Source organism: Staurois parvus, unplaced genomic scaffold (assembly GCF_062004578.1).
Source record: "Staurois parvus isolate SC_StPar_1 unplaced genomic scaffold, SC_StPar_1.0 ptg001096l, whole genome shotgun sequence".
In the NCBI taxonomy this organism is placed as follows: Eukaryota; Metazoa; Chordata; class Amphibia; order Anura; family Ranidae; genus Staurois; species Staurois parvus.
Window position 1 is genome coordinate 103,263 of NW_028318892.1, and position 26,662 is coordinate 129,924.

The window sequence follows — 26,662 nt, forward strand, 5'->3', positions numbered from 1 at the left end:
CTTCAGAAATCCACGCTCTGTGTGTCCCTCCTTCCCTGGGAAATGTGGCCGAGCTTCCCGCACGGGCACACATCCAAGCAGCAAGCTAGAGCGAGCATGTTGGTCACATGGCTCTATTTCCATGGTACTATGTATTGTGTAGACACAATAAAGAAGTACAAATACAGCAAACAGTCAAAATAGAACTACATTCTGTGTCTACACCCAAGATTACTGGGCCTGGCTATGGTCGATACCGTTATGGAAACGGTTTGATAATTTAGCAATATATACCTATATCATCAGTAATTAGGGTATCTATATGGTGTGTGGTTATGCATGAGTGTAAATGCTGGCTGTACAGTTGCCTGTGATAACACAACATTGTCTTTTTATTTTATTTTGTGTGGTGGTGGGTAAGTACTGTATGCTGTTTAGAGTATTGTACTTTTTGATATCTATTAAAGCCTTGTGTTCTTTAAGCTGCATGATCTGCCAGGTAACTTCCTTTTTGGACTTTCTTTAGCCTTATTGTTTTTTTTCTTCAGTGTTTTTCTACCCTGAGCATTTCCCCCCTATCATATCTGAGCTGCCCATGTGATTATAGAGTCACACACATGGGCGTATACACAGCCGACTTCCTCCCTCCTCCTCCATGCCCACTAATTAGATAAACACAATGGGGGGGTGAGATATTACATCTTGAATGAGGGAGGCTTCACCTTCCTGTTTTTTTTTTTTTTTTTTTTAACTATTTTTATTACATATTAGATACAATGACAGAATTACAATATAAATTAAAACAATGAATGCAAAAAGGTTCTTGTGTTACTACATTCCACAGTGTATAAGTAGTAGCCTTCTTGTTTTGTAATAAGTACAACCAAAATAAAACTAAACACTTCCAAACTGCTGTCCTGAGATTTATATAAACAAGGAGCATAAACAGCATAAAAAAGATTAAGAATGTTTGCACAAGTTGATGTGTTTGATAGAAGAATAGAATAAAAACCTCCTATTTGATTTAAGAGTATAATCAGAGTTATACCATACATCCCAAATTTTGTGAAATTTGTGGAAACATCCTCTGTGGTCATAAATTTTTTTTTTCATAAGGAATGATTTGACTGCCAGATTGTGACCATTGAATAGTGGGTGGAGAAGTATGCATCCATTTGTTTTCAAGCTAAAAATAAGATTTATCTTAAAAATATTCTGGTATATCTGGGCCATAATTCTTCATCTAATAGGCCAAGTAGACAAACCTCCAGGGAAAAAGGAACAAGAGTTAATAAGAAGAGTAAGTTTATGATTTTTTTTTCCAGTACTGAATTATAATTTGGCAGAACCAAATTAAATTTTTGAAATCAGCCTGTAAATGATTGTATCTTAAAGTGTTACTAAACTCAAGACCCTGCATTCACTATATCTGGTCTCCCACAGTACACAGAACATGGAAATGCAATTGTTTTAGTAAATATAAACTGCTAAATACCTTTTCTCATCAGCAGTTAGAGCAGTCTTGTGACTTCTATCAGTGTCCAGCTGAGCACTGGTTAAAGCTTGTAGGAGGAGTTTTCATTCTCCTCTTACTGCCCTTTGAGATTGCATAACCCCTGATCCTCTGGACAGTGCTGATTGTCCCTGTGCTGATCACATACACCCTCTCAAGAAATGGAAAAAACTCTCTAGCAGTACACACCAGTCTGAGCATGTGCAGAGTGTTCCATTAGGAGATGATATGGGGAAGAAGGGAAGGATCAGAGAAAACAGGATCAAACATCCTTTTTACACACTGCAGAGGATTAACATCTCCAGGTAACCTCATTGTATTTTACAGTAAAGTGAAATTGAAGTGCAGATTTAAAAGGAAAGGTAATTTGTAATAACATTCATTTACAATATGACTTGTGTCGCAATTGCATACAATAGATTTTTTTTTACTTGATATTTTTTCCCATGAAAGCAGAGTTACCCTTCAAATAGTAAAAAATTAAAGTTACAACAAAACACATAAAAAAAAATTGAGGACCCCCACCCCCACATATAAGGACATATAAATGTAAAGGCACATGTCGGTGGAACCTACCCATGAAAATGTTGATTGCAATGCATGTTAAATATCGCCACACACGCCAGAGCGAGAGCAATAATTCTAGCACCGAACCTCCTTCGTATCCCTAAACTGGGGGCTTTTAAAGCATCGACTATGGAAAATGTAGGGTACTGAAGTTTGTCACCATTTCACGGGTGCATACAAATTTAAGGTTTGACTTGCTAGGTATCTATTTACTTGGTGCGACCTCATCTTTTCTATTATACCAAAAAAATGGGTAATTGATTGTGTTTGTATACTCTAAAACAATCGTGGTTTTTTACTGAAATGTTGGGGTTTCCTAGACCGTTTAAGGTAATATCGTGTTTCAAAAATAATTGGAACTACTGCTACTTTATTCTCTAGGGTGTCTGCTTTCAGAAAATATATGTTTTGGGGGTTTTATGTAATCTTCAGGCCTAAAATGAGAAGTTCAGCATCTGGTCTCGGAAATCCATGATTTCCTCCAAACGCCATTCCAGAACACTACTGAAATCAGGATCCTGTAACAGCCTCCAGTACAACAGCCTCAAGCCGTCATAGCTAAAGCCATCCATCGGGCTGTCAGCTGTCCAAGGGCATGCTTGGGCTACATGCCAGTGGAGGGCTCTGTAGCTCTAGCCCAGCCGCATCTCTGCCCGGACTAGCCTGCTTAACCCAGCTGTCCACTCCTTGTGCGGTTGTTCCCCCAATAACAGCATCCGCACTTCGTACTGCAACCAGTACCTTTCCTGGATGTAAAGGAGAATTTTTCCTTGGCAGCGCTGCTCTCGGTCTAGCTTTTCCTTCTAGAGCTGTCATACCATCCCAGCAGGACCTGCACTGGCACTGGTCCTCTGTGCTGCACTTGCTTCTCTTGCAGCCTCCTTACAAATTCCTTTTCCATGGACGCTAGTGTCTGTACCTCTCCTCTTCTGCTAACCAAACCTCAGATCCCGGAAGTGGTCTGGATGTTCCAGACTGCAGGAAGCATCCCACTGCTGCCACCAAATGTGTACGGAACGCCTGTCACCCCAATTGGGTGTTTCCGTCAGAGAACCGCTTGCTCACCACTGGGACACAGGACCAAGGTATTATAGCCAGACATTGCACCCAAGACTAGACGATACTAGCTTAGATGCCAAAGTGGAACTCTTTGTTGAACAGAAAACACAGGTTTTTAAACACTCCAGAAATAGGGCCCATCCCCTTATCAACAATAAAACAAATATTACATTTTGGGATAAACATCCTAGACTGATTAGATATTGAGATGAAGCTGACATGAGTCTAATCCTATCATGTAGGCACCTCCTTTGATAAAGCATTTGATAGAGTTCCCTGTTAACATTTAATGACAATTTTGCCATTGATGAAATTGTATATACCAGAGTAGAAAATCCACTGCATGAGCACGTCCAGAGGGCACATTTCTGAATGGTTCAAAGATGTAAGCGGGATACCCCAGGGCTCTGTCCTGGGACCAATTCTATGTAACTTATTTGTAAATAACATTGAGGTTGGAATAAATAGTTTATACTCAGTGCCTGCTGATGATAAAAAGCAGAGCAATAACTTCATGACAGAAAATAGCAACTTTACAACAAGACCTACTCAGGACAGCTATATGGCAGAGGAGGTATAATGTTGAAAAACATAATGTAATGCACTTGGGAGCTAAAAATAAAACTGCAAGTTACTTTTGGGGGGGGGGGCGGAGAACCTCTGGGTGGTACTGGTAAATCACAGACTTCACAATAGCATTCAGTGTCAAGCTGCAGCAAGCAAGACCAAGAGACAGTTAGCATGTATTAAACATGGTATTCAAGCAACAGAAAAAAAAAAATATGATTTTACCACTTTACAATACCCTAGTTTAACCACATCTTGGTTACAGAGTTGTCCTTGACCTGGAGTGAGTTCAGAGTAGGGCAGCAAAGCTAATAAGGGGGTTGGAGGTGACAGTTATGGGAAACAATTACAAATGTTAAACTTATTCTCCTTGGAAGAAGAGATGGTTAAGAGGGGGATATGAACAAAATATACAAATCTTTAAACAGGGACTCTAGCAATGGCAGGAAACTATTTAATCTAAGGTGTCTAAAGGTGACACGCAGCCACAAAGTGAAGCTAGGCGAGAAGCGGTTCAATCTTAAACTGCCTAAGGGGTTCTTTACGGTTTGAATGGTAAGGATGTGGAACTCACATCCACAGTTAGTGGTGTCAGCAGGGAGTGTGGATAAATAAAAAAAAACAAAAAAAAAAACAACCTTTTAGATGGGTTTCAAAGCGAACACAACGTGCAGGGTAACTGAAAACAGTAGTGACATAAGCGCATGCACACACACACACACAATCAAATTGGATTTCTTTTCTTTATTCAACCACACCAACTATGTAACTATGCTGTTCATGGCAATGCTGGTCCTCAATATCATCCAGATGGACCAAGAGGCCTTCAATGTACACTTGTTGGGTGCAGGGTAGTAAGCAGGTAGTTGTCATATTATAGATGAGGAGTGATAATTATTGTTCTAAACGTTGTTGAGGCAGGAGTTCGCAAGCCGATATGGAATGCAAACCTCCTATCCATGAAATTAATTTTTCCCGCAGCAACTTGGTTCTCCAAATAGTCTTGCATCTATTGGGTTCAGCACCGAACACAGTCTACAGAGTGTTTGCAAATAATACAATGATCAGAAGCCTTCAACATACCCAATCCTGCTCTGGTGATATGTTAGCAGGCACAGAGATACCTGTCCAACACACTTTTCAATCTATATTATGCACCTAGGTAGTTTCCTTGCATGCAATAATGTATACTATCTTTTTAGGCCTATGCTTCCATGAATAAGTATTGTCAGCAATCAAAAAATCTTTTCTTGATATACAGTTTCTTACCCCCATCTAAAAACAGCTGATTGGTCAAGCACTTTTCATCCTAACATGAAAAGACCCTACTTGCATTTTGCTAAAAGCAACAATTAAGATTTACAGTTAAGCTACAGTGTCTACAACCCCCCATTACCCAGGACAGTAAACAAGTGAACATCTGACCAATTAACATTTTTCTCCTTACAGTTATACAGGTACCATCTGACTATGAAGAAGAATTAGCATTGGAGTAGTCTGCATTGAGCTCTGCCAATCTTAATGACCTATCTTTTAATGTGTAAATGGCCATGACACTTGCCTATGAGTGTTCAATATATATATATATATATACATATACATACATACACACATACACACACACAGTATATATATTTATTACATGCAATACACTACAGTAATCATATTCACAGATAACATCAACCAGGGTGGGCTAAGCGGAATCAATTTTCTTGAGACAATGACGAAGGGCAGCCAAGCTGTCTTCTATCTCTGTCATGTCCTGCTTGTAGGAATCTTCTGTGTAAACATCACCTATTTTTCCCATCTGCAGCAGGGCAGTCAGGCCAGGGAAGTAGATGCTTGATCAATAGGATGCTGTGGGAAAGAGGCCATTCCCTGTCCTAGGCAATCAAAACTTTTAGCTTTCTGAGATGTGGGAGAGATGCAAATAAACCTCGGTAGAGATGGGGGTCAAATGCAAATACAAACCTTAATTTATATTTTCCATAATAGTTCATGTTTTTTTACATGACAGTCTAGTTTCTGAAATGGATGTTGATTTTAACAGAAAATATACAAGACTGGACTTACATCATCTTCCACATTTCCTGACAGAGCTCTCTTCTCCTCTCTCTCCTTTTCCATGAATGGAAAAAGGTACCCCACTGACTTTTTCATAACCCGAGCGGACTTTATTACCTAAAACCAAAGTCAAAAACAGCAGTTAAACAAAATACATTACCCGCTGTTCAATGAAGACAAAACTATTATGGGCACAACTAAAGTAAATCCAATAACATCAAGCAAATAAAAAGAACACAAACGTTTCCTCTATATAACTGTATACCTGATGCAACAAATTCAAACACACTAAAGAGCACTTGTCTCAAGAATATTGTAGTGGAAAAAAAAAAAAAAAAAAAAAAAGGATTTTTGCCTTACCTGTAAAACCCATTTCAGACACAGGATAGTATTCTAAAACCCCGGGCTATACCGCTCTCTTCAAGAGATGCTGGCAAAGCAAAGCTTTAAGGATAGCTCTACAGTATATAACCTCTCAAAGCAGTGACAGGAGTGGATCATGAGAACAAAGAGAAGAACCTTCGGCTAAGAAGCTCTGCTTCACAAACCCTTGACTGTACTTTCTTGAACAGAACAGGTGATAGTTGCCCATATTTTTTTTTCCCATACTAAATTATTATTTGGTTTTACAAATATACTAACAAAAAAACAAAAAAAAAGTAGGACAGTGAAAAGCTACAAAATATCACAGTACAGGTGTTGCGGTAAAGTTTAACAAAGAGAAAAAAGGAAATATTGAATAATTCCTAACAGTCCTACTAGTTCCACAAAATAATAATTTTATAGTATCCAAAAAAAGGTTAAACATAATATCATAGGCTTCAGTTCTGAACCAGTCAGACCAGGGTTTCTGAGCTTTGTCAAATTTAGCAATTTTATCGTTTAGGTAAGCTAAAGATTTCTCTTAGATGAAGTGGGTCTAGACAAGCTCAATGACTTCTTTTAGAGAAGGGGCTAAGTCTTTTTTCCAGTGTCTAGTAATGTTAAGTATTGATGCTAGCAGAATATGTCACTAAGAGTCGATAATAGATTGGATATGTAACTATATTTATATTCAAAATGGCTAGGGTAGGATCTGGTTGTTTTAATATCCCAGTAATTTCCAATATCATGTGGAAGACTTTATACCAATAGCTTCTATTATTTTTACATGTCCATAATATACAGTTGTGCTCAAAGTTTACATACCCTGGCAGAAATTGTGAAATTTTAGCAATGATATTGAAAATATGACTGATCATGCCAAAAAATGCTCTTTTATTGAAGGATGATGATCATATGAAGCCATTTATTATCAAATAGTTGTTTGGTTCCTTTTTAAATCATAACAGAAATCACCCAAATGGCCATGATCAAAAGTTTAGATACCCTGGAATGTTTGGCCTTGGTACAGACACGCAAGGTGACACACACAGGTTAAAATGCCAATTAGAGGTTAATGTTCCACATTTGTGGCTTTTTAAATTGCAATTAGTGTCAGTGTATAAATAGTCAATGAGTTTGTTAGCTCTTACATGGAAGCACTGACTGGGCTAGATATTGAGCCATGGGGGATCAGAAAAGAACTGCCAAAAGCCCTGTGTAACAAGGTAATGGAACTTTATAAAGATGGAAAAGGACATAAAAAGATGTCTAAAGCCTTGAATATACCAATCAGTACTGTTAAATCACCTATTAAGAAGTGGAAAGTTTGGGGGATCTCTTGATACCAAGCCAAGGTCAGGTAGACCAAGAAAGATTGCAGCCACAACTGACAGAAGAATTGTTTGGGATACAAAGGGAAACCCATAGGTAACTACAAGAAAAATACAGGCTGCTCTGGAAAGAGACAGTGTTTATTTTGAAGGAGTACAATATGATGACACTTGAACAAAAATGAGCTGCTTGGTCGAGGTGCAAAAAAGAATCCTTTACAAAAAAGGCCTGGTTAGGCATGCCAAAGTGTTGTCAGGCATATTGTAACTGGGATTTTTTGTGGCATTGGTGCAGTAAAAGCTTCTTTCTGGCACTTCGACCAAACAGCTCATTTTTGTTCAAGTATCACCATATTGTACTCCTTAAAAGCAATCACACTGTCTTTTTCCAGAGCAGCCTGTTTTTCTTTTGAGGTTGCCTGTGGGTTTTTCTTTGAATCCCAGATAATTCTTAAGTCAGTTATGGCTGCAATCTTTCTTGGTCTACCTGACCTTGGCTTGGTATCAAGAGATCCCCAAACTTTACACTTCTTAATAGGTGATTTAACAGTACTGATTGGCATATTCAAGGCTTTGGACATCTTTATAATGTCCTTTTCCATCTTTAAAAAAGTTCCATTACCTTGTTACACAGGATTTTTGACAGCTCTTTTCTAATCCCCATGGCTCAGTATCTAGTCAAGTAAGTGCTTCCATGTAAGAGCTAACAAACTCATTGACTATTTATACACTGACACTAATTGCAATTTAAAAAGCCACAGATGTGGACATTAACCTCTAATTGGCATTTTAACCCGTGTGTGTCACCTTGTGTGTCTATACCAAGGCCAAACATTCCAGGGTATGTAAACTTTTGATCCAGGCCATCTGGGTGATTTCTGTTATTATGATTTAAAAAGGAGCCAAACAACTATTTGATAATAAATGGCTTCATATGATCATCATCCTTCAATAAGAGAGCTTTTTTGGCAAGATCAGTCATATTTTCATTATCAATGCCAAAATTTTACTATTTCTTCCAGGGTATGTAAACCTTTGAGTACAACTGTATGTAATAGAGTACCAATCTGACCGCAGTTTCTCCAGCATTGAGAACTACAGTTGTGTCCAAAATTATTCAACCCCCACTGAAATTGAGTGTTTTGGCCAGTTTGACATTGCTTTTGATCATTCAGTCATCTTGCTTACATTTACATTAAAGAGGCACTTGTAGGTCAGACAAATATAACATAACAGTTATAATGAAATAACCACAAATGTCTTTTCTGTGCTCACAGCATTATCAGTTTTATTCAACCCCCAAGTGACATTCAATCTTAGTACTTAGTACAGCATCCTTTTACAGTTATAACAGCTTTTAAACGTGAAGCATAGCTTGACACAAGTGTCTTGCAGCGATCTACGGGTATCTTCGCCCATTCTTCATGGGCAAAGGCCTCCAGTTCAGTCACATTCTTAGGCTTGCGCACTGCAACTGCTTTCTTTAAGTCCCACCAGAGGTTCTCAATCGGATTTAAGTCTGGTGACTGCGATGGCCACTCCAAAATGTTCCAGCCTTTCCTCTGCAACCATGCTCTAGTGGACTTGGAGGTATGCTTGGGATCATTGTCCTGTTGAAAGGTCCAACGTCTCCCAAGCCTCAGGTGTGTGACGGACTGCATCACGTTTCCATCCAATATCTCCTGGTACTGAAGAGAATTCATGGTACCTTGCACACGCTGAAGCTTCCCTGTACCTGCAGAAGCAAAACAGCCCCAAAGCATGATTGACCCTCCACCATGCTTCACAGTAGGCAAGGTGTTCTTTTCATCATAGGCCTTGTTCTTCCTCCTCCAAACATAGCGTTGATCCATGGGCCCAAACAGTTCTAATTTTGTTTCATCAGTCCACAGAACACTATCCCACAACTTTTGTGGTTTGTCCACATGGCTTTTGGCATACTGCAGTCGACTCTTCTTATTCTTTGGAGACAGCAAGGGGGTACGCCTGGGAGTTCTGGCACGGAGGCCTTCATTACGCAGTGTGCGTCTTATTGTCTGGGCTGAAACTTCTGTACCCACATCTGACAAATCTTTTCTCAGTTCCTCAGCAGTCACACGGGGACTTCTCTCCACTCTACGCTTCAGGTAGCGCACAGCAGTCGAAGTCAGCATCTTCTTTCTGCCACGACCAGGTAGCGTTTCAACAGTGCCCTTTGCCTTGAATTTGCGAATGATGCTTCCTAAGGTGTCTCTTGGTATGTTTAACATCTTTGCAATCTTCTTATAGCCATTGCCCTTCCTGTGAAGAGAAATCACCTCTTCTCTTGTCTTCCTGGACCATTCTCTTGCCTTCACCATGTTTGTAACCACACCAGTAAATGTCTAGAAGGAGCTGAGTATCACAGTCATTTTAAAGCTGCCTAATTGGTGCTTATTATGCTTGATTGCTGCTCGGTGACATCCACAGGTGTTTTCAATACCTGATGGAAAGCACCTGTATGAACCTCTGTTCTTCAGAGTGGTAGTCTTTAAGGGGTTGAATAATTGTGGCAATGAAGAAACCACATAAGAACCATTTACTACTGTATTACATAAACAATTGATGTCATTTTAGTTGCATTTGGGTAGTTACAACGTCCTTGTAGGATTTGATTCTGAATACAATTCCAAATGTACACTATAGTCCCTAAACCCCTTTACAGCATTGGGGGTTGAATAATTTTGGACACAACTGTATGTTGTTCTGAGAATTTGGCCATTTGGTAAGGAGTTAGATACCATCTTGTGGAAATTTTGTGCGTTCGCTCCCAAAGTTTAACATATCTAGCAGCTTAAAACACATTCCCAAATGCACATTCCCACTGCTCATTAAAGATTTCAGTCTCGAAGTCTAAATTATTTGGATTTAGAAATTTACATCAAAGGGGATAAAATAAACAACCGCACATTCATTCTTTATAGCTACAGACCGTAATGGATACATTTCAACAAATCGTGGGCATCTCCCTAGATCAGGGGTGAGCAACTTAGAAACATCTTAGCATCATTTCAAGCTGCCCTTTCTTTGTAATGGCTATTAAGCCCATGGGCAATATGCCAAACAAATGTGACTGGCATAATAACCTGTCAATGAAGAGCAAAGATAAATATAGGTTACCATACTGAAGTAAAGTTTCTACAGTAGAGTCCATAAACTGAATTTCTGTGGAGCCGAGAGCCGGGCACCCTTGAAGCTTGGTCTTTGGATCACAAAACATTGAGAGTGAATCATTGTGAGCGAGGTCATCTGAAGGAAGAAGCAGGTACTGCAGCATGGAGTAAATGTCAGTGATACAAAAGAGGTAAGCAATCGAAGATATAAAAAAAAAAAAAAATCCAATTCAAGCCCTAGCAATGCCCATGTTCCCTAGGGATCTGAAATTACCCGAAGCAGAAAGTGGAAGTCAAGGGACTTCCAAGAACTAAGTAGCAAGTATTGGACCCATGGATGGGGCCCTTCAATGATCAGATGAACTGTAATTTTGCTGTAGCAGGAAAGTATTTGCCCGAAGCCTCAGGTGGTGCTCCGATTCTGGTAGAAAGTCCCAGGACCTGAGTAGGTGGAAGCCTTCTTCAACTAATGTTATGGTGTGTTGGTTGTTGCCCCCGGTGATCAGCAATTTAGTGGGAAAGACCCAGCAAAAAGTGATTTTGTGGCTCTGAAACATTTCAGTGATAGAAACGAGTCGCTTACGAGCCTGGATGGTGTATTTGGAGAGATCCACAAAAAGCTTAATACTCGCATCCAGATTGGGTAGCAAAGTAGAATAATGGGTGAGCAGCATCATTTTTTTCTTTTACATGAAAAAAAAAAATGGATCTGGACTATGACATCAAGTTGGATATGATCTGGTAAATGGGGTGGCTTGGGAAGTCTATTTGTTCTATCAATTATTACCTCCTGAGCAGAAAAATCAGGCAGTAGGGTGGAAACAATCTCCTAAATATATTGCTGTAATTCATTTGGAGTGATCAATTCAGCTATTATTTCTCCTTGATCTGTTCTACTGATCAACGATTTTCCATTTTTAGTTGGCGGATTACTTCCTCAGTATCACTATGGGCATCCATCAATTCATTGTGTGCCACAGCAAACGCTCCCATCTTTGTTTTGAGATGGTTAACTCTGTTTCCTAAGTCAGCCACCTCAGCCCTAATTTAGGTAACGAAGGAGAGCATATCTTTGTGTAAGGTGCTGCACAGGGAGACCAGCATGTCCTTAAGTGTTGTATACCCAGTGTCACGGATGTCCTCTCATGAGTTATAGTCCTCCCCTCATTCTGCACCAGATAATGTGGAGTCTAGCCTGGGACACGATTTTTGCTGACTAAGGGAGGGAGAAGGCGAAGTGCTGGACTGACCTTGTCCCCACCCTGCCGATCCTGCATAGGAGCCCACTGCGTGAGATGTAGGAAGAGAGCAGCCATGTGAGGGAGAGTAAGCCTGTCTCCTATAGGAGCCATCTTAGGGTAGAACTTCCAACTGGAATGAATAAAAAAAAACAAAAGTGGGTTTGCAAGGTCCCTCCTGAAAGTAGGTAGGTGGTCTTTTTCCTATTCCTTGGGGCCCCCTCAAGATACCAACGGTCACACCTGGACACAGCTACGAGATCTCGGAAAGTGAATGCACTCAAGTCACCTCAGTTGCGATTGCAAACACTTCAGTTTTATTGGCATAACATAAGGGTTATTATACTGTAGTCTTTGGGCAAACACACCCTCAGACCATCCAATCAAATACATGTACATTTGTTTACCTTAACTCAACAATTATTTGTATGAGGTTTGCATTTTCACTCTTCTGCTTTATCTATCATACCATACAGACCATGGCTGTAATCTGACCCAACGCCCAAGTTGTGGTTAAAACTTTTCAGAAATGAGAGTAAACCCTATCTGTTTTTTGTAAAGTTTGCAAAAACACTCATTTCTACATGAAGCTGGCATAGGCAGTTTTGTTTAGTGTGTACAAATCTCATATATGTATGTTAAACTAGCATCTTGTATTAGTGTATACAAAATGGATTCAGTTATATTCCATTTAATCCTTTCACCTCCTGTGCTCTTTGCTTCCTCATTCTGTACCCAGAGACTGTCACTACTGTACGGAAGCCTCCTTTGTAGTGTCTGCTTCCCCATGTCGCTGTATGTTGGAGATATGTCCGTGAACTATCTCACCCCACAGCCATCTTCCTGACTGCCAGCTATGCCCCGGAACTTTACACTTGCACTGGATACAGGTAATATTTTGAGTTGAGACTTTTAGTTTGGACAGTTGTTTTCTAAATTGTGTTCATTTACTTTTACTTAATTTCACTGGCACAAAAATATTGATTGAACATAGTTGGCCACAGTGCTGCCTCACATAAAATTTTTGATGTGATTATGTCATATAAGTTTCAGCCTTAGAAATGGCAGCATCAAAGTTTGCACACTAGGGATATTACATATTTTTTGTTTGGGAAAACATGTATTTTTTTTATTTTTCTGCAATGCGGTAAGTGGTGTCACCTATTGAAATTTCACAACCCCATAGGCAACACTTTAAAAGCCTTTACAGGTTACCAGTTTAGAATTAAACATGATATATGGTTCTAGATCATTGCTCTCCCTCTGAAGTTTGAGTGGTGCAATCATTGTTTACATATGCCTGTGAGGACTATGTGCATGTTTGCAATTGCATGTAAGTACGGGGGCACCTTATACACCTTTATGGGCATAGCAAAGGATGATCAGCATCCCTTGTGATATCTGGACAATGACAGATCCTCTTAAAGCGGAGTTCCAGTCCCCTAGCCAACACTGCATTAATAGCATTGCAGGGATCATTGTAATTCCTCATAAGCAGAATGGATAATGTTGCCCATGTATACATTGTAACTACTTACAAACTGCTCATTTTTCTTTTGTCCCCCTCAAGTCTGGCTGCGGCCATGCAGGATTTGGGCAGCTGAAGCCAGTCTGGCTTCATTTCCTGGATGCATTTCAAGCATGCACCCTGGGATCTCGCGCATGACAATAATGGCACTGCGAGGCGAGCTTTGTGTAGCCATATTAAATGCACAAAGACTCCTGGGATCGATGAAGTAGATATCCCAGGATTCAACGAGCAAGGCTGATGACGCAAACGCCTAGGCGGCCCCAACCGGAAGTCGCAGGAAACATTACTAAAAAAGGTACTTTCTGCGGGAAATTTCTACATTTCAGTATCCATATCTTGATTCACTAGCGGTGTACATTACAATGTGGGTAATTCCTAAAAATGACTGGAACTCCGCTTTAATGAATAAATCTGGGGTGTATTGTACTCCTGACCTCTCCTCTGCCCTCCAGTGCAGCTGATCAAACTGAGATTGGCCAGTACCGAGCAGTAAAAGAATTGAAACCGGAAGCCGCCTTGCTTCCAGCTTCATTCATCACAGAAAAAGAATGTTCCTCCTCCTCTGTTCTCAGCTGATCTGACTACTTGCAGCGGTCCCAAGCTCCATAATGACCTTGGAGGGCCAGGTAATAGCGGCAATGGGGGGGGGGGGAATCTGGGCTATAAAAGTGATCAGGCAGCTTCGATTATCTAAACATGAAATACGGTCGCCGGCTGAAAAATTGTATACCAGCATCATGGCTGGAGTGGTTAAGCTTTGGAAAAATGTCAGCATTCTGACTGTCCTCATGTGCTGAGTTCACAGAACCAGACAGAGCACAATCCTCATCTTGCACACCTGAATGGGAAACAGCAGCTGCTGCCAGAAAAATTATCAGACTTTGGAGAGGTATAGAGGCTCAATTGTGGCCTCTGCAGGGGAAGAACTTCTCAGTCGAAAGCTAACCTATAAATTTTGTCACAGTAGCAGTATGTTGCTAACAAACAAAAGTAGTGAGCTACCCAAGAAGGGGTTAGGGAGGGCATTGGTCTGGAATCACATTGTCACCACCTTCAAGGGAAATGTTAGACACCCCCTGTGCTATTAGAGAAGCATGACCTAGCAAGACCCCAAGGGCCACCCCTTGTGCCTATAATCCGCCATTGTATAGGTGTGAGAACTTCTCTAGAGGGATTTGCATTACATTGCAGGGCAGGGGTGTTGACAGCAACTGTGACCATCAATGAAGGCAACAGGGAGCACAGAAGAAACATCCTAGAGGATTAATGGTGCATGTGTGGGTGATGGAGAAGGCAGGACAGGCTAAGCTGGGCCCATGCGCATGTCCCAAAATGGTGCGCACATGAGCGGTGAGCCTTAGATAGAAGGAAGCTGTGTCAGTACTGGTGACAGTGGGGCAGGTTTGACAGGTGCCTGGCTACACTATTCACCGTTTAGTCTGAAAAACATTGTTATGTTTTTCAGATTAAACAGTTCATTACTTGTGCCTCTGACCATGTCATTTACGTGCTTTCATGTCCCTGCAAGCTACTATATGTAGGTCACACTATATGCCCTTTACGCTAGCGTATAGGGGAACACCGCAGGTTAAGGACGGTTGTGACAAACATAGCGTTCCTTGTCATTTCCTACACACCCACAAGGACTTTGGTTGGCTGGAGGTCATGGCGATTGAACATGTAGAAAACAGATATTTAACCGACAATGAGAGATTTTCTCTGTGGCGCAAAAGGGAGACTTTCTGGATTTTCAAATTGGGCTGTATGGCTCCAAATGGCTTAAATGAGGATTTAGAGATCCACAGCATTGTTTAATTATATTCCCATTAAGTTGCTTTTTTCATATACCACTTTTTAGTTTTGTTGGTTTAGCTTAAGTCTTTATTGCATATGAATTTTTTCCAAGTTTATGTATATAATAATTGATATCATACCTATGAGCTTTTGTTTTCTTGTATTTTATGGATTTTTAGAATTTCCTAGGTTCTTATATTATGCTATTATGTTTTGTAATTATGTATTTTTAATTAACATCGCATGACAAATTTAATAGCTTTTAATACCCATTAACTTATGGGTATTTGTTGTTTATAGGATTTATTCTTGATTGAGGTGCATTGACCCTCCTTAAAAGGTTATTTGATGAGCAAAAGTAGCAAGTGCCCTCATTAGCACTGTTTAGCCTTATAATATATATGTAGTTTTTATAAATATTTTCCCCTTTTAAATATGTTCCCTCCTTATAAATATTAGCAAACAAGGTTTATATATGTGTTTTTATCTTTTTTCATGTTTTTCAATATATGTCTTATATGTTGTATTATTAATAAGATGCCGTGCAGGGGTAACCGTCCGTGCAGCTTCCCGTTTTCCTTTGTTGTCCCTGTCTGGCCTCTGTGCTTGTTTACTTCCTATAAAGATAGCTGGTAACCGGACGTTCTTCAGACTTGATAAAGAGCATTCACATGAAATGCGTTGTCACGGTTACCAGCTTGGCTTGTGTTCCAAGGCCAGGATCCAGCTTCCGCCCTTTCTGTGGTCACAGTGACGTCATTCTTGATTGCTGCAATCCCAGGTGGGTCCGGCCGCTTGCCACAACAGTTTTCTCCAGGCTTGCTATCCCTGAGGAGCGGACGGTTCCACTGCTTCATCCTGGCTATCATATTCTTTGATGTTACTTATCATGATATATTACTCCAATTAAAGGTATACCTCCTTGGGAGGTAAACATTATTTACAATACTCTTACAGCGCTGTTTTTCTTGGACCATAATGCTTCATTTTCTTTAGTGCTCATACAGCAGCAGCGAGTAGTGACCTCATAAGGTGGATTTTTTTGCACTTGACTGACTTATGAAGACATGAAGACTGAATTTGTCCAAGATCACAGAGTACTAAAGACACGTGGACCAGATACTGCAGCGCTGAAAGAATCTGTGTACAAAACGTTACATTAAAAGAAGACATCTTATGACATGCAAGATCAAACAATCAGATTGTATTTAATGAAGGCACAATCATGTTATTCCAAGATTTGTCTCAGATTAAACTAAGGAATCACAGAGCATTGTGCCCCCTGCTGGATAGGTTTCAGGAAAAGTTTGATGTACAAATGGCGCTTTCCCTTTGCCCTAAGCATCACGCTTAAAGGGATACAACATTTTCTTCGCACACCGGATTATCTACCTGATTTTTGCAAGACTTTACAACTGGACTCTGTGGAGCTCCTGGAGTGGTACCAGGACTTCAGGCTGTCGCCTCTGGAAAGAAGTCCACCTCGCACCCCTTTTACATTTCCAGACAAGTGTCAATCTAAGAAGATGAAACATACTCGACACAGCGGGTCGAATGCTAGGACCCCAGCTCCTAGGCCTAATTTTTCCATGGTTTGAGGACACTTGGAAACAAATAAAAAAAAACATCAATCGAGATGAACTCCATTATATCTTTTTAGTCACTTTTTTTTTTTCCTTTTTTTATGTTTGTAACAGGACACACCCTGACGTTTTTACCTAGTTTACAGTATTTTTGTCACATATATTTGTCCTCTGGACTTATTTTCAGACTTTGGTTATGTACCATTCAGGGGCAGACTGACCATTTGGAAACTAGGGCACTGCCCGAGGGCCCAAGATCAGTAGGGGCCCCATGGGATGACCCTGGTACCTTTTTCATAGGCTTTTTTGAGTTTGGGCAAGGACACAGGGGCCCCATGATCCCCTATTGCCCAGGGGCTCCCATGAGTTGTCAGTCCGCCCCTGGTACCATTACTGATTTTTCAAGGCCCTTTAAAGTGGTTTTAGGGTTTTATTGGGGTTCATCCCTTTATTCACCCTAACTCTAGGTTACTAGCCACTATGATCAACCTCTTTATTTCAAGTGGCAATTATATGGTAGTTTATTTAATTATTTGCCAATTGGTTATTGCCTGTGAAGAAGGGAACAGGTTTACGGGGGGGCTGGGATTACCTGCCAATTGTTTTTGCAATGGAGGTTGCTTATATCCTGTGCTTAGTTTATACTAATATGCATTGCCCTACTGTCACCAACATGGCCTGTTGCCAGGCTCATGCTCAGAGGCTCCTGCTAAATGACCACTTCTGTAGCCAATGCGGCCCTTCTCAGGGCTCTAGTACTGGCAATATGATTTTGTGTTGGATACAATGAGGGCAAGCACGATTTGTTAGCATCATCTAACAGGGATTACAATTTCGAGTCTAGACCTACTAGCCAGGCACAAACCTTACTCTCCTTCAGTTGCCCCACCCAACCTTGCCCAAGTCTGCCTCCAACCCCACCCCTTGCCCATCCCCCTACCCAGCCCTGCCCCCCAACCACGCCCCCTTAAAGCTTATGAAATTAAATTTCTTTATAATAAAGAATCCAAAATATAAAAAACTGCAATTATAGCTTTATTATGTCAATTTAAACATAACAGCAATAGCTTAATAGCAATAGGGTGCAATCAAAATATCAACCGTTAGTGAATTTTTTTGTGTTTTTTTTATTTATCTACTGCATCTTTAAAAAGAGACTTTAGTAACTAAAGTCTCTTTTAAAAGATGTAAGATTAGTTTACAGAAGTATAGCAAAAGAAAAAGTGCCCTTTTTGATGCCAAAAAACATGGAATAATAGTTACTGTAAACATGTATTTTTTATCTCCAGCAGAGACCTTAGTGAAGTGTGGCATTAAGAAAAAAAGTGCCTCTTTTGATATCCAAAAAACATTGCATAAAATAAATAACAATAGTAACATTTTTGCCTTTTTTATCTCCAGCATCTTATTAAAAGAGAGCTTAGAGGAGTAGTGCATTAAGAAAAAACAAAAAAGTGCTTATTTAGATGCCAAAAAACAAGGCGGTGGAGAGCGGGCCACTCCTCATGTCCCTCGCGGTGGGGGAGAGCGGACCTCTCCTCGAGTCCCCCGTGGTGGGGGAGAGGGTGTCTCCTCTCAGCGGAGGAGAGCCGACCTCTCCTGAGCCTGTCCCCTCAGTGGCGCTGCCAGTGTAATGGCGGTGCCGAAGAAGCTGGAAACCGGAATTCGGCTTCACAATGAGACTTGGAGCTCAGGTGCAGCCGCTCCATCATCTGTGCTCGCCACAGGAGAAGAATTTATCCTCGCATTTGGCGAGCAGATTTTTCAAGCCCTGATCTAACTACTTATCCAATGGCTGTGATTTATTTCATCTCTGTTATAGTTTTTCATAAAAGATATACTATTTTGCTAATAGTGTTGGCTACCTTGTTGGCACCTTTGACGTTCTCCACGATAGTGCCGGTTTAGCACATCGTTTGCCAACATCATTGTTGGCTATATTGATATGTTTAAGCTAGTGAGTACTATCTAAAGGTGTCATACTGATATCTTTTTTTTTTGCCTTCCACCCCCCCGCTTGTCTCTTTTTATTACTTTTCCCCTTTTTTTTCCTCCTACATATTTCTTCTTCTCTGTTTTTATACGATTTGCCACAGATATCTGAAGCCTATTTGATTTTGATAGCGCCCCCACATTTCTGTACCAGCTTTAACCAATGGCATACTCTTCCCTTGGCCGTTGCCCTTCAGTAGTGACATATAATGAAAAGGGTCTGAATATCTCGGAAAAAAGGACAACCCTTTTGCGGGAACTTAAAAAAGGAAAGGCAAGTTTTGCCTTTTTACAAGAGACCAACTTTAAAACTCAACATGTCTCTAGGCTTACTGACATTTATTTTTATGATAAATACAAAATCGGTATCCAAAACAATAACAAACTGTGATACAATACATACCCTATGTATTGACACTCAAAAGTCCCACTTTCACCCTTGAAAGTCCAAAATTATATATCAAACCTTTTTAGTGTCAGTGAAATCATTCCAAAATTATTCTTCAATATAATAGTCCCAAATTCTAATCCATAATCGCCGTGTGCCTCCAAAAATGCTGTATACCTCCAAAAAATGAAAATGAAACTGGATAGTGTATAATCCTCAGTATAACAGTGATTAAATCATATATATACATGTGTAGAAAATTGTGCAAACAAAACCACACACAGACAAAAAAAAAAAAACGTGAAATAGTGAAGCACTCCATGGACACTTCTATGTGGCTAAATTAAATACCCTTATCCTAAATAAGTGATATAAAGGCCTCCTAAGAGAATACTCCAGTGGGTCATTAATCATCAGAACTATCCCACAGACTTTATATCAGATGCCAAGTTATCCCTTCCTTCCAATCATGCCTTAATATTCCTCAGAACCATCCAATAGGTATGCGAGGCAAGAGAGAAAGGAGCAGGGGAGACTTCATACACATCGGATTGATTGATTGATTGATTGATTGGCAGCCTGCACATCCCATATTACTTTTTGTTAATGCCTTATTCATGAACTCAAAGGGTTTTCTGGTTGTTTTATCCTGGGATGGAACTTCAACATCCTCTTGAGCCTAGGACTGGACACCTCGTCAGGGAAAACATGTGTCACCTATAGGATCCTGAAAAAACTATAAATTACTTTTGAATTATTTGCAGTTGGTTGACACATGGCGCCTACAACATCCAGACAGCAAGGACTACTCCAAGCCCCATATTTGTTACTCTCGTATTGACTATCTTTTTGTCTCTCACAGAGATATACCTGTGATCAAGAAACCCACATAGATTTTCAAGCCATCTCAGATCACGCACCAGTTTCTCTGACTATGGACCTGACACCTTCTACCTCTAAAACCTTTACCTGGAGACTTAACTCTTCCTTATTAACTGACCCTGTCTTATGCCAACGACTGTCAGAACATCTTTTTTAATTTTTTTATACATAATGTGATGCCAGATACAGATCCCTTAATCTGGGAAGCCCATAAATATACTATAAGAGGGGAACTGATTAGGATAGGGTCACAACTTAAAAGGGAATAAGAAAAGGAAATAACACAAGTTTCAATGAAAATTTTTAAGCGTGAGACGTAACAACATTCCCTCTCTATACAATCTGCTCAGGATCTTTTAGATACTAGGAAAGTTCTACAATTATTGGACACCAAGGCCAAATGTATCCTGTTTTTCAAGAAAAAAAAAAATCTTTTATGATTTGGGTGGAAAGCCAGCCAGGTAAATACTTAGCCAGAGCATCAAAGGATCCCAAATTAAATCATACTATTCTTATCAGAAATAAGGGTGGGAAACTACACTTTAGCGTTGAAAAAAATGTACAGCACTTTCAAAATTTTTTACACAAAACTATATAACTTGCAACAACATAGACCCCAAGGTTTAAAAGGAGATAGACTGCAAATCATAAAAGATTACTTAGCTAAAAGCGCCTTACCTTCAAAGTAAAAATGGTATTGCTCACCTGGAGAGACCCATCGATTCAACCAAGCTCATGTGTGCTACCAAGGATCTTGAGATCTGGGAAAAGTCTGGGTCCTAACGAGTTCTCTTCTATATACAAGACTTTTGAAAACATTCCCATGGAACCCCTACTAAAAGGCACTCAATTCTTTGTCTAGCTATAGGGATATTCCCTCTGCCTTTCTTTCAGCGTTTATCACTGTTATACCAAAGCCATACAAGGATCCATCAGAGTGATCTAGCTATAGGCCAATCCCCTTGCAAAATTTGGATGTGAAACTATTGGCAAAAATTTTAGCCACCAAGCTAAGACCTCTGCTTCACAAGCGAATTGGCCTTGGACAGTTAGGCTTCATGCCTGGCAGGGAAGCAAAGGACAATGTCATTAAAGTTCTAAACCTAATCCATGTAGAAAACACAGGTACAGTAGAGGGTCTTCTCTTGTCTATGGATGCGGAAGACCTTCGACTGGGTAGCTTTGGACTATATGCTGGTGACTTGCAGATATGTTGGCTTCCGCTTGCATATGATATCATAGATTTCTGCTTTATAGAGAAACCTATCTGCCAAACTAAAAAATAATGGCTCCTTATCTGAGGATGTGATAATCAAAAATACCACTAGGCAAGGTGGTCTGCTTTCACCTCTCCTGTTTATTCTCTCTCTCTCTCTCTAGAACCATTTATCAGGATGGTAAACGGTGATAAATCTGTTAAGGGATTTCCAGTGGCTGGCAGGAAATTTAAAATTACAGCTTATGCTGATGACCTACTGTTCTCCTTGATAAATCCACACATCACAATCCCCAACTTGCTGCAGCCTCTCGCTACAGACTCTACCTATGGAATATCTAAAAATTAAAAATAAATTATACCAAATCAGAAGCACTAAATGTCACATTACTTTATGTGACCATCGTCACAGTGAGCAATAACTGTCCATTTAAATGGGAGCCTTCTGCACTTAAAATACTTAGGGATCTGGTTAACACCTCACCTAAAGACAATTTTTTTACTGCAATTCTCCACTGCTCATTAAAATTATTGAATGCGACCTTCGGTCTTGGCACCTTAAATGCTTTTTCTGGTTTGGTCGTGCAGCCATTATCAAAATCACGGTGCTACCAAAATTATTATACCTGATGTGCACACTACCCTTCCAAATACCCCAAAGTTTTTTCAGGAAACTTTAATCCAGCCAAGAAATTTATCTGGGCTCATAAAAGACCCAGAATCAGATTTGACTTACAAGATCTAAAGAATTTGCGGGCATGGGTTTTCCTGATTTTTGGAATTACTATTATGCGACCCATCCTACAAGAATTATTGGCTGGCACTGTCACAGTGATATTAAGGATTGGGTTGCCATCTAGTCGGACCTTAGTTCTATCCCCCTGCAATTCCCTACTTGGATCCCATGGGCCTGTTACCCACCGTCACTAAAAAAAAATCATCCTTTGGTGGGGGTCACTTTGGCAGTTTTCCACAGGGTGGTGAAGCAGAACGGTATATCTTCTCCCTTAAGCCTCCTCACTCCTATAATTAACAATCCAGATTTCCCTCCTGGTCCTGGAAACTACTACCTACAACCATGGTAATCATATAAACCTGTTTTGGATGGAAATTGCCTGTTTTGGGTCATGTTAAACAATTTTCCACCCTAAAAGTAGACTGTAATATCCCACAATTTACATTTTGGACATACCTATAGATTCATAGCTAGCTTACAAGCAGAGTACTGAAAAGGAGTTTTACAAAACCACTTACTGAATTAAGAATCAGTATGTCTATGGGGAGATGAGTTTAAACCTGTTACCTCAGTAACGTATGCTTGGCTACAAAAGATCAAAAAACCACCTAGGGATAGGTTTAGAGAAGACTTGCCAACTGCACTACAAATAGAAATATCTGACAAGCAATTGGAAATGGCCTGCATCTTATCCCATACATGCTCTCTTAGCACTAGAACACAGGAAACAGCATAGAAATTATGCACACTGGTATGCCACCCCTTTCCAATTTCCCAATAATTTTGAACTAATGTCTGGTACACCTTGAAATATAGGTTCTCACTAGAGATTTTTTCTGTTAGTGACATCCCATTTTTTCTGTAATCTATACAGGCACGTCCTCTGCAAGGAAAAGACGTAGTGGGACTTTTTTTTTCCCCTCTCTTTTTATTTTTTATAAATATGCAAATCTATATTTGATCCATTTGCAGTGTTATCGCGAGTTTCAATAATTTTTAAGAGTATGTACACTGCCTCTCAGAGTTTGCACTTATATGATCATTTATTCTGTAGGATCAGTCAATCATTCATCAACCATTCCATTCAAGCTCAGGTCGTTTTGGATTTCAATGTGACATATTAGTAAGATATATGAGGCGCCTTCTACCTGTAAAATGAGCAGTCAAAAAATTATGTTTTCCCTTTGCATAGATGTCTCGGTTTGGCAGGTTTATTGAGAAATATAAGACATACAAAAGGTTGTCCAAATTCAAATTATAGAGTGCTAATGTAAATTAAAAAAAAAAAAAAAAATCTCATAAGTAGCCTTTTAATAAGGCTTCTAGAAATGTTACGTACCTGAGGTAAGAACATCTTTCCAGCTCCAAACAATTCTCCTACAACCTTCATGCCATTCATTAGCGGACCTTCAATAATGTGGAGTGGTCTTGGATATTGTTCTTTATTTGATCTTGCTTCCTCTGTGTCCTCTATAACATACTTTTCAATACCCTAGAGGAATGAAATTTAAAACATTTTTTTTTAATATGCTGGAAAAATGAAACTGTATAAACCTTTGAGGCATTCACTGCAACTGCTACTGACCAACTATGTCACGATGGCGGAGTCAGACCCCAGACCTTCTCACCGAACTCGTGACCGAAGAACTGGCCGATCCAAACTGCGATGTGATGTGCGTAACAATACCATGCCCAGCAGCACCCTGCACACCTGCGACCTGAGCGGTTGTTGCTGGGTCAGGCTAATTACGCAATTAACCCCTTTTACACTGCCACCACCTCCTTTTTGTACAGAGAAAGAGGAAACTCGCATTATCAGTAATAACACTATAATGATTGAAATAATCATCTGTATAAAATGGTCCGCAGGCTGGTTATACAGAGGTTTAAACCAACAGTAGCGTCTCTTCAAAAGGCAGGAATTCGTAAATTGCAATTAAGGGCTATAGAAACAGCTCAACACTTTCAGAAAGGAAGATTTATTACTAAAAGGGTCAAACAGGTAAAAATATTTACAGAGAAGATGTAACTAGGATATATATATATAGATATATATATAGATAGATAGATATACAGTTGTGGCCAAAATTATTCAACCCCCAATGCTGTAAAGGGGTTTAGGGACTATAGTGTACATTTGGAATTGTATTCAGAATCAAATCCTACAAGGACGTTGTAACTACCCAAATGCAACTAAAATGACATCAATTGTTTATGTAATACAGTAGTAAATGGTTCTTATGTGGTTTCTTCATTGCCACAATTATTCAACCCCTTAAAGACTACCACTCTGAAGAACAGAGGTTCATACAGGTGCTTTCCATCAGGTATTGAAAACACCTGTGGATGTCACCGAGCAGCAATCAAGCATAATAAGCACCAATTAGGCAGCTTTAAAATGACTGTGATACTCAGCTCCTTCTAGACATTTACTGGTGTGGTTACAAACATGGTGAAGGCAAGAGAATGGTCCAGGAAGACAAGAGAAGAGGTGATTTCTCTTCACAGGAAGGGCAATGGCTATAAGAAGATTGCAAAGATGTTAAACATACCAAGAGACACCTTAGGAAGCATCATTCGCAAATTCAAGGCAAAGGGCACTGTTGAAACGCTACCTGGTCGTGGCAGAAAGAAGATGCTGACTTCGACTGCTGTGCGCTACCTGAAGCGTAGAGTGGAGAGAAGTCCCCGTGTGACTGCTGAGGAACTGAGAAAAGATTTGTCAGATGTGGGTACAGAAGTTTCAGCCCAGACAATAAGACGCACACTGCGTAATGAAGGCCTCCGTGCCAGAACTCCCAGGCGTACCCCCTTGCTGTCTCCAAAGAATAAGAAGAGTCGACTGCAGTATGCCAAAAGCCATGTGGACAAACCACAAAAGTTGTGGGATAGTGTTCTGTGGACTGATGAAACAAAATTAGAACTGTTTGGGCCCATGGATCAACGCTATGTTTGGAGGAGGAAGAACAAGGCCTATGATGAAAAGAACACCTTGCCTACTGTGAAGCATGGTGGAGGGTCAATCATGCTTTGGGGCTGTTTTGCTTCTGCAGGTACAGGGAAGCTTCAGCGTGTGCAAGGTACCATGAATTCTCTTCAGTACCAGGAGATATTGGATGGAAACGTGATGCAGTCCGTCACACACCTGAGGCTTGGGAGACGTTGGACCTTTCAACAGGACAATGATCCCAAGCATACCTCCAAGTCCACTAGAGCATGGTTGCAGAGGAAAGGCTGGAACATTTTGGAGTGGCCATCGCAGTCACCAGACTTAAATCCGATTGAGAACCTCTGGTGGGACTTAAAGAAAGCAGTTGCAGTGCGCAAGCCTAAGAATGTGACTGAACTGGAGGCCTTTGCCCATGAAGAATGGGCGAAGATACCCGTAGATCGCTGCAAGACACTTGTGTCAAGCTATGCTTCACGTTTAAAAGCTGTTATAACTGTAAAAGGATGCTGTACTAAGTACTAAGATTGAATGTCACTTGGGGGTTGAATAAAACTGATAATGCTGTGAGCACAGAAAAGACATTTGTGGTTATTTCATTATAACTGTTATGTTATATTTGTCTGACCTACAAGTGCCTCTTTAATGTAAATGTAAGCAAGATGACTGAATGATCAAAAGCAATGTCAAACTGGCCAAAACACTCAATTTCAGTGGGGGTTGAATAATTTTGGCCACAACTGTATATAGAAAACAGCACAACAAAGAGATAACAGGGAGAAGTTAAAGGGTTAAGTTACTTGCCATTTAAGCCTTTGATATAAGCAGATCCAAGTTTTTTTTTAAAGCAGAATGGTGCTTTGATCTCCCGCTGTTACGATGGAAAAATGGGAGATGTCTTTAATTCTCCCTTAGGCTGACAGGCGGTTTTAAAGTTTCCCGGCAGGGGGTGGTTCTGAAGTAACAAACCAATCCACTGTGCAGGGAGGGGTCGCCAGGCGGGACCCTAAACTGGAGCCAGCATCTTTTCCTAATTCATATTCTGTTCGATAATTTCCTATCATATAAGCTTGAGGATCATATAGATATGAATTATGAAATTGTACGTTACACAGTGTACGAGTTCTATGTTTTGGCTCCCCTGATGGTCTGAGGTGGACAAGTGACCCATCAGAATGTTTGTCTGCTCATTGGCCATCTGACGAGGTGCCCGGTTTTTATGCAAGTCTTCTATATTCCAAAATATGAGACATAGGGGAAAAACTGATTTTACCAGACGTTATCTGATTCTGTCACCTATGCTGAGCTAGGTTTTATGAGGTTACAATTCTTTCAATTCCTGGGAGAGCTGCCTTATCTCCTTGCGAGGTGTGAAATTACACAGGTTCTTGGACAGAGAGACTCTCTGGGAAAAGCTGCCCTTATCTTGGTTTAGTTGAGGAAGGCTACAACTTCTACAGACTTCTTGGCACCTAGCTCATATGACCCTCCTGTGACATTCCTGACACACACACACACACACACACACACACACACACACACACACTGGCCTCTCAGGAAGGAAAAGGGGGGGAAGGAGAGAAATGGATACCCTTAGCAAGATGGAGTCTGAAACCAAAATGGTTGCACCACGTCCATCTCGGAGGCGCGCGTTTGCGACACCTCCCTCTCAGGTAGTTGCATGGGAGGGAACTACACGTTCCCTCCTGACGCAACAGATCTCTGCCCAGGGGTTCACCGTGGGTCGACCTGGTACCGCTGCACTGCGGGAGAACCAAGGT

General features: G+C 40.4%; 1 protein-coding gene across 1 annotated transcript in view; it reads right to left on the reverse strand.

The window, feature by feature from the left end:
• The window catches only part of MTR (5-methyltetrahydrofolate-homocysteine methyltransferase), a 294,098-nt gene that overhangs the window by 92,026 nt on the left and 175,410 nt on the right, over positions 1 to 26,662 (reverse strand). Inside the window, exons 11-12 of the mRNA XM_089658811.1 lie at positions 23,274 to 23,426; positions 5,759 to 5,866 (exon numbers count right to left, since the gene is read on the reverse strand). Coding sequence (XP_089514937.1) covers positions 5,759 to 5,866; positions 23,274 to 23,426 — 261 coding nt within the window. The remainder of the gene's footprint in view (positions 1 to 5,758; positions 5,867 to 23,273; positions 23,427 to 26,662) is intronic.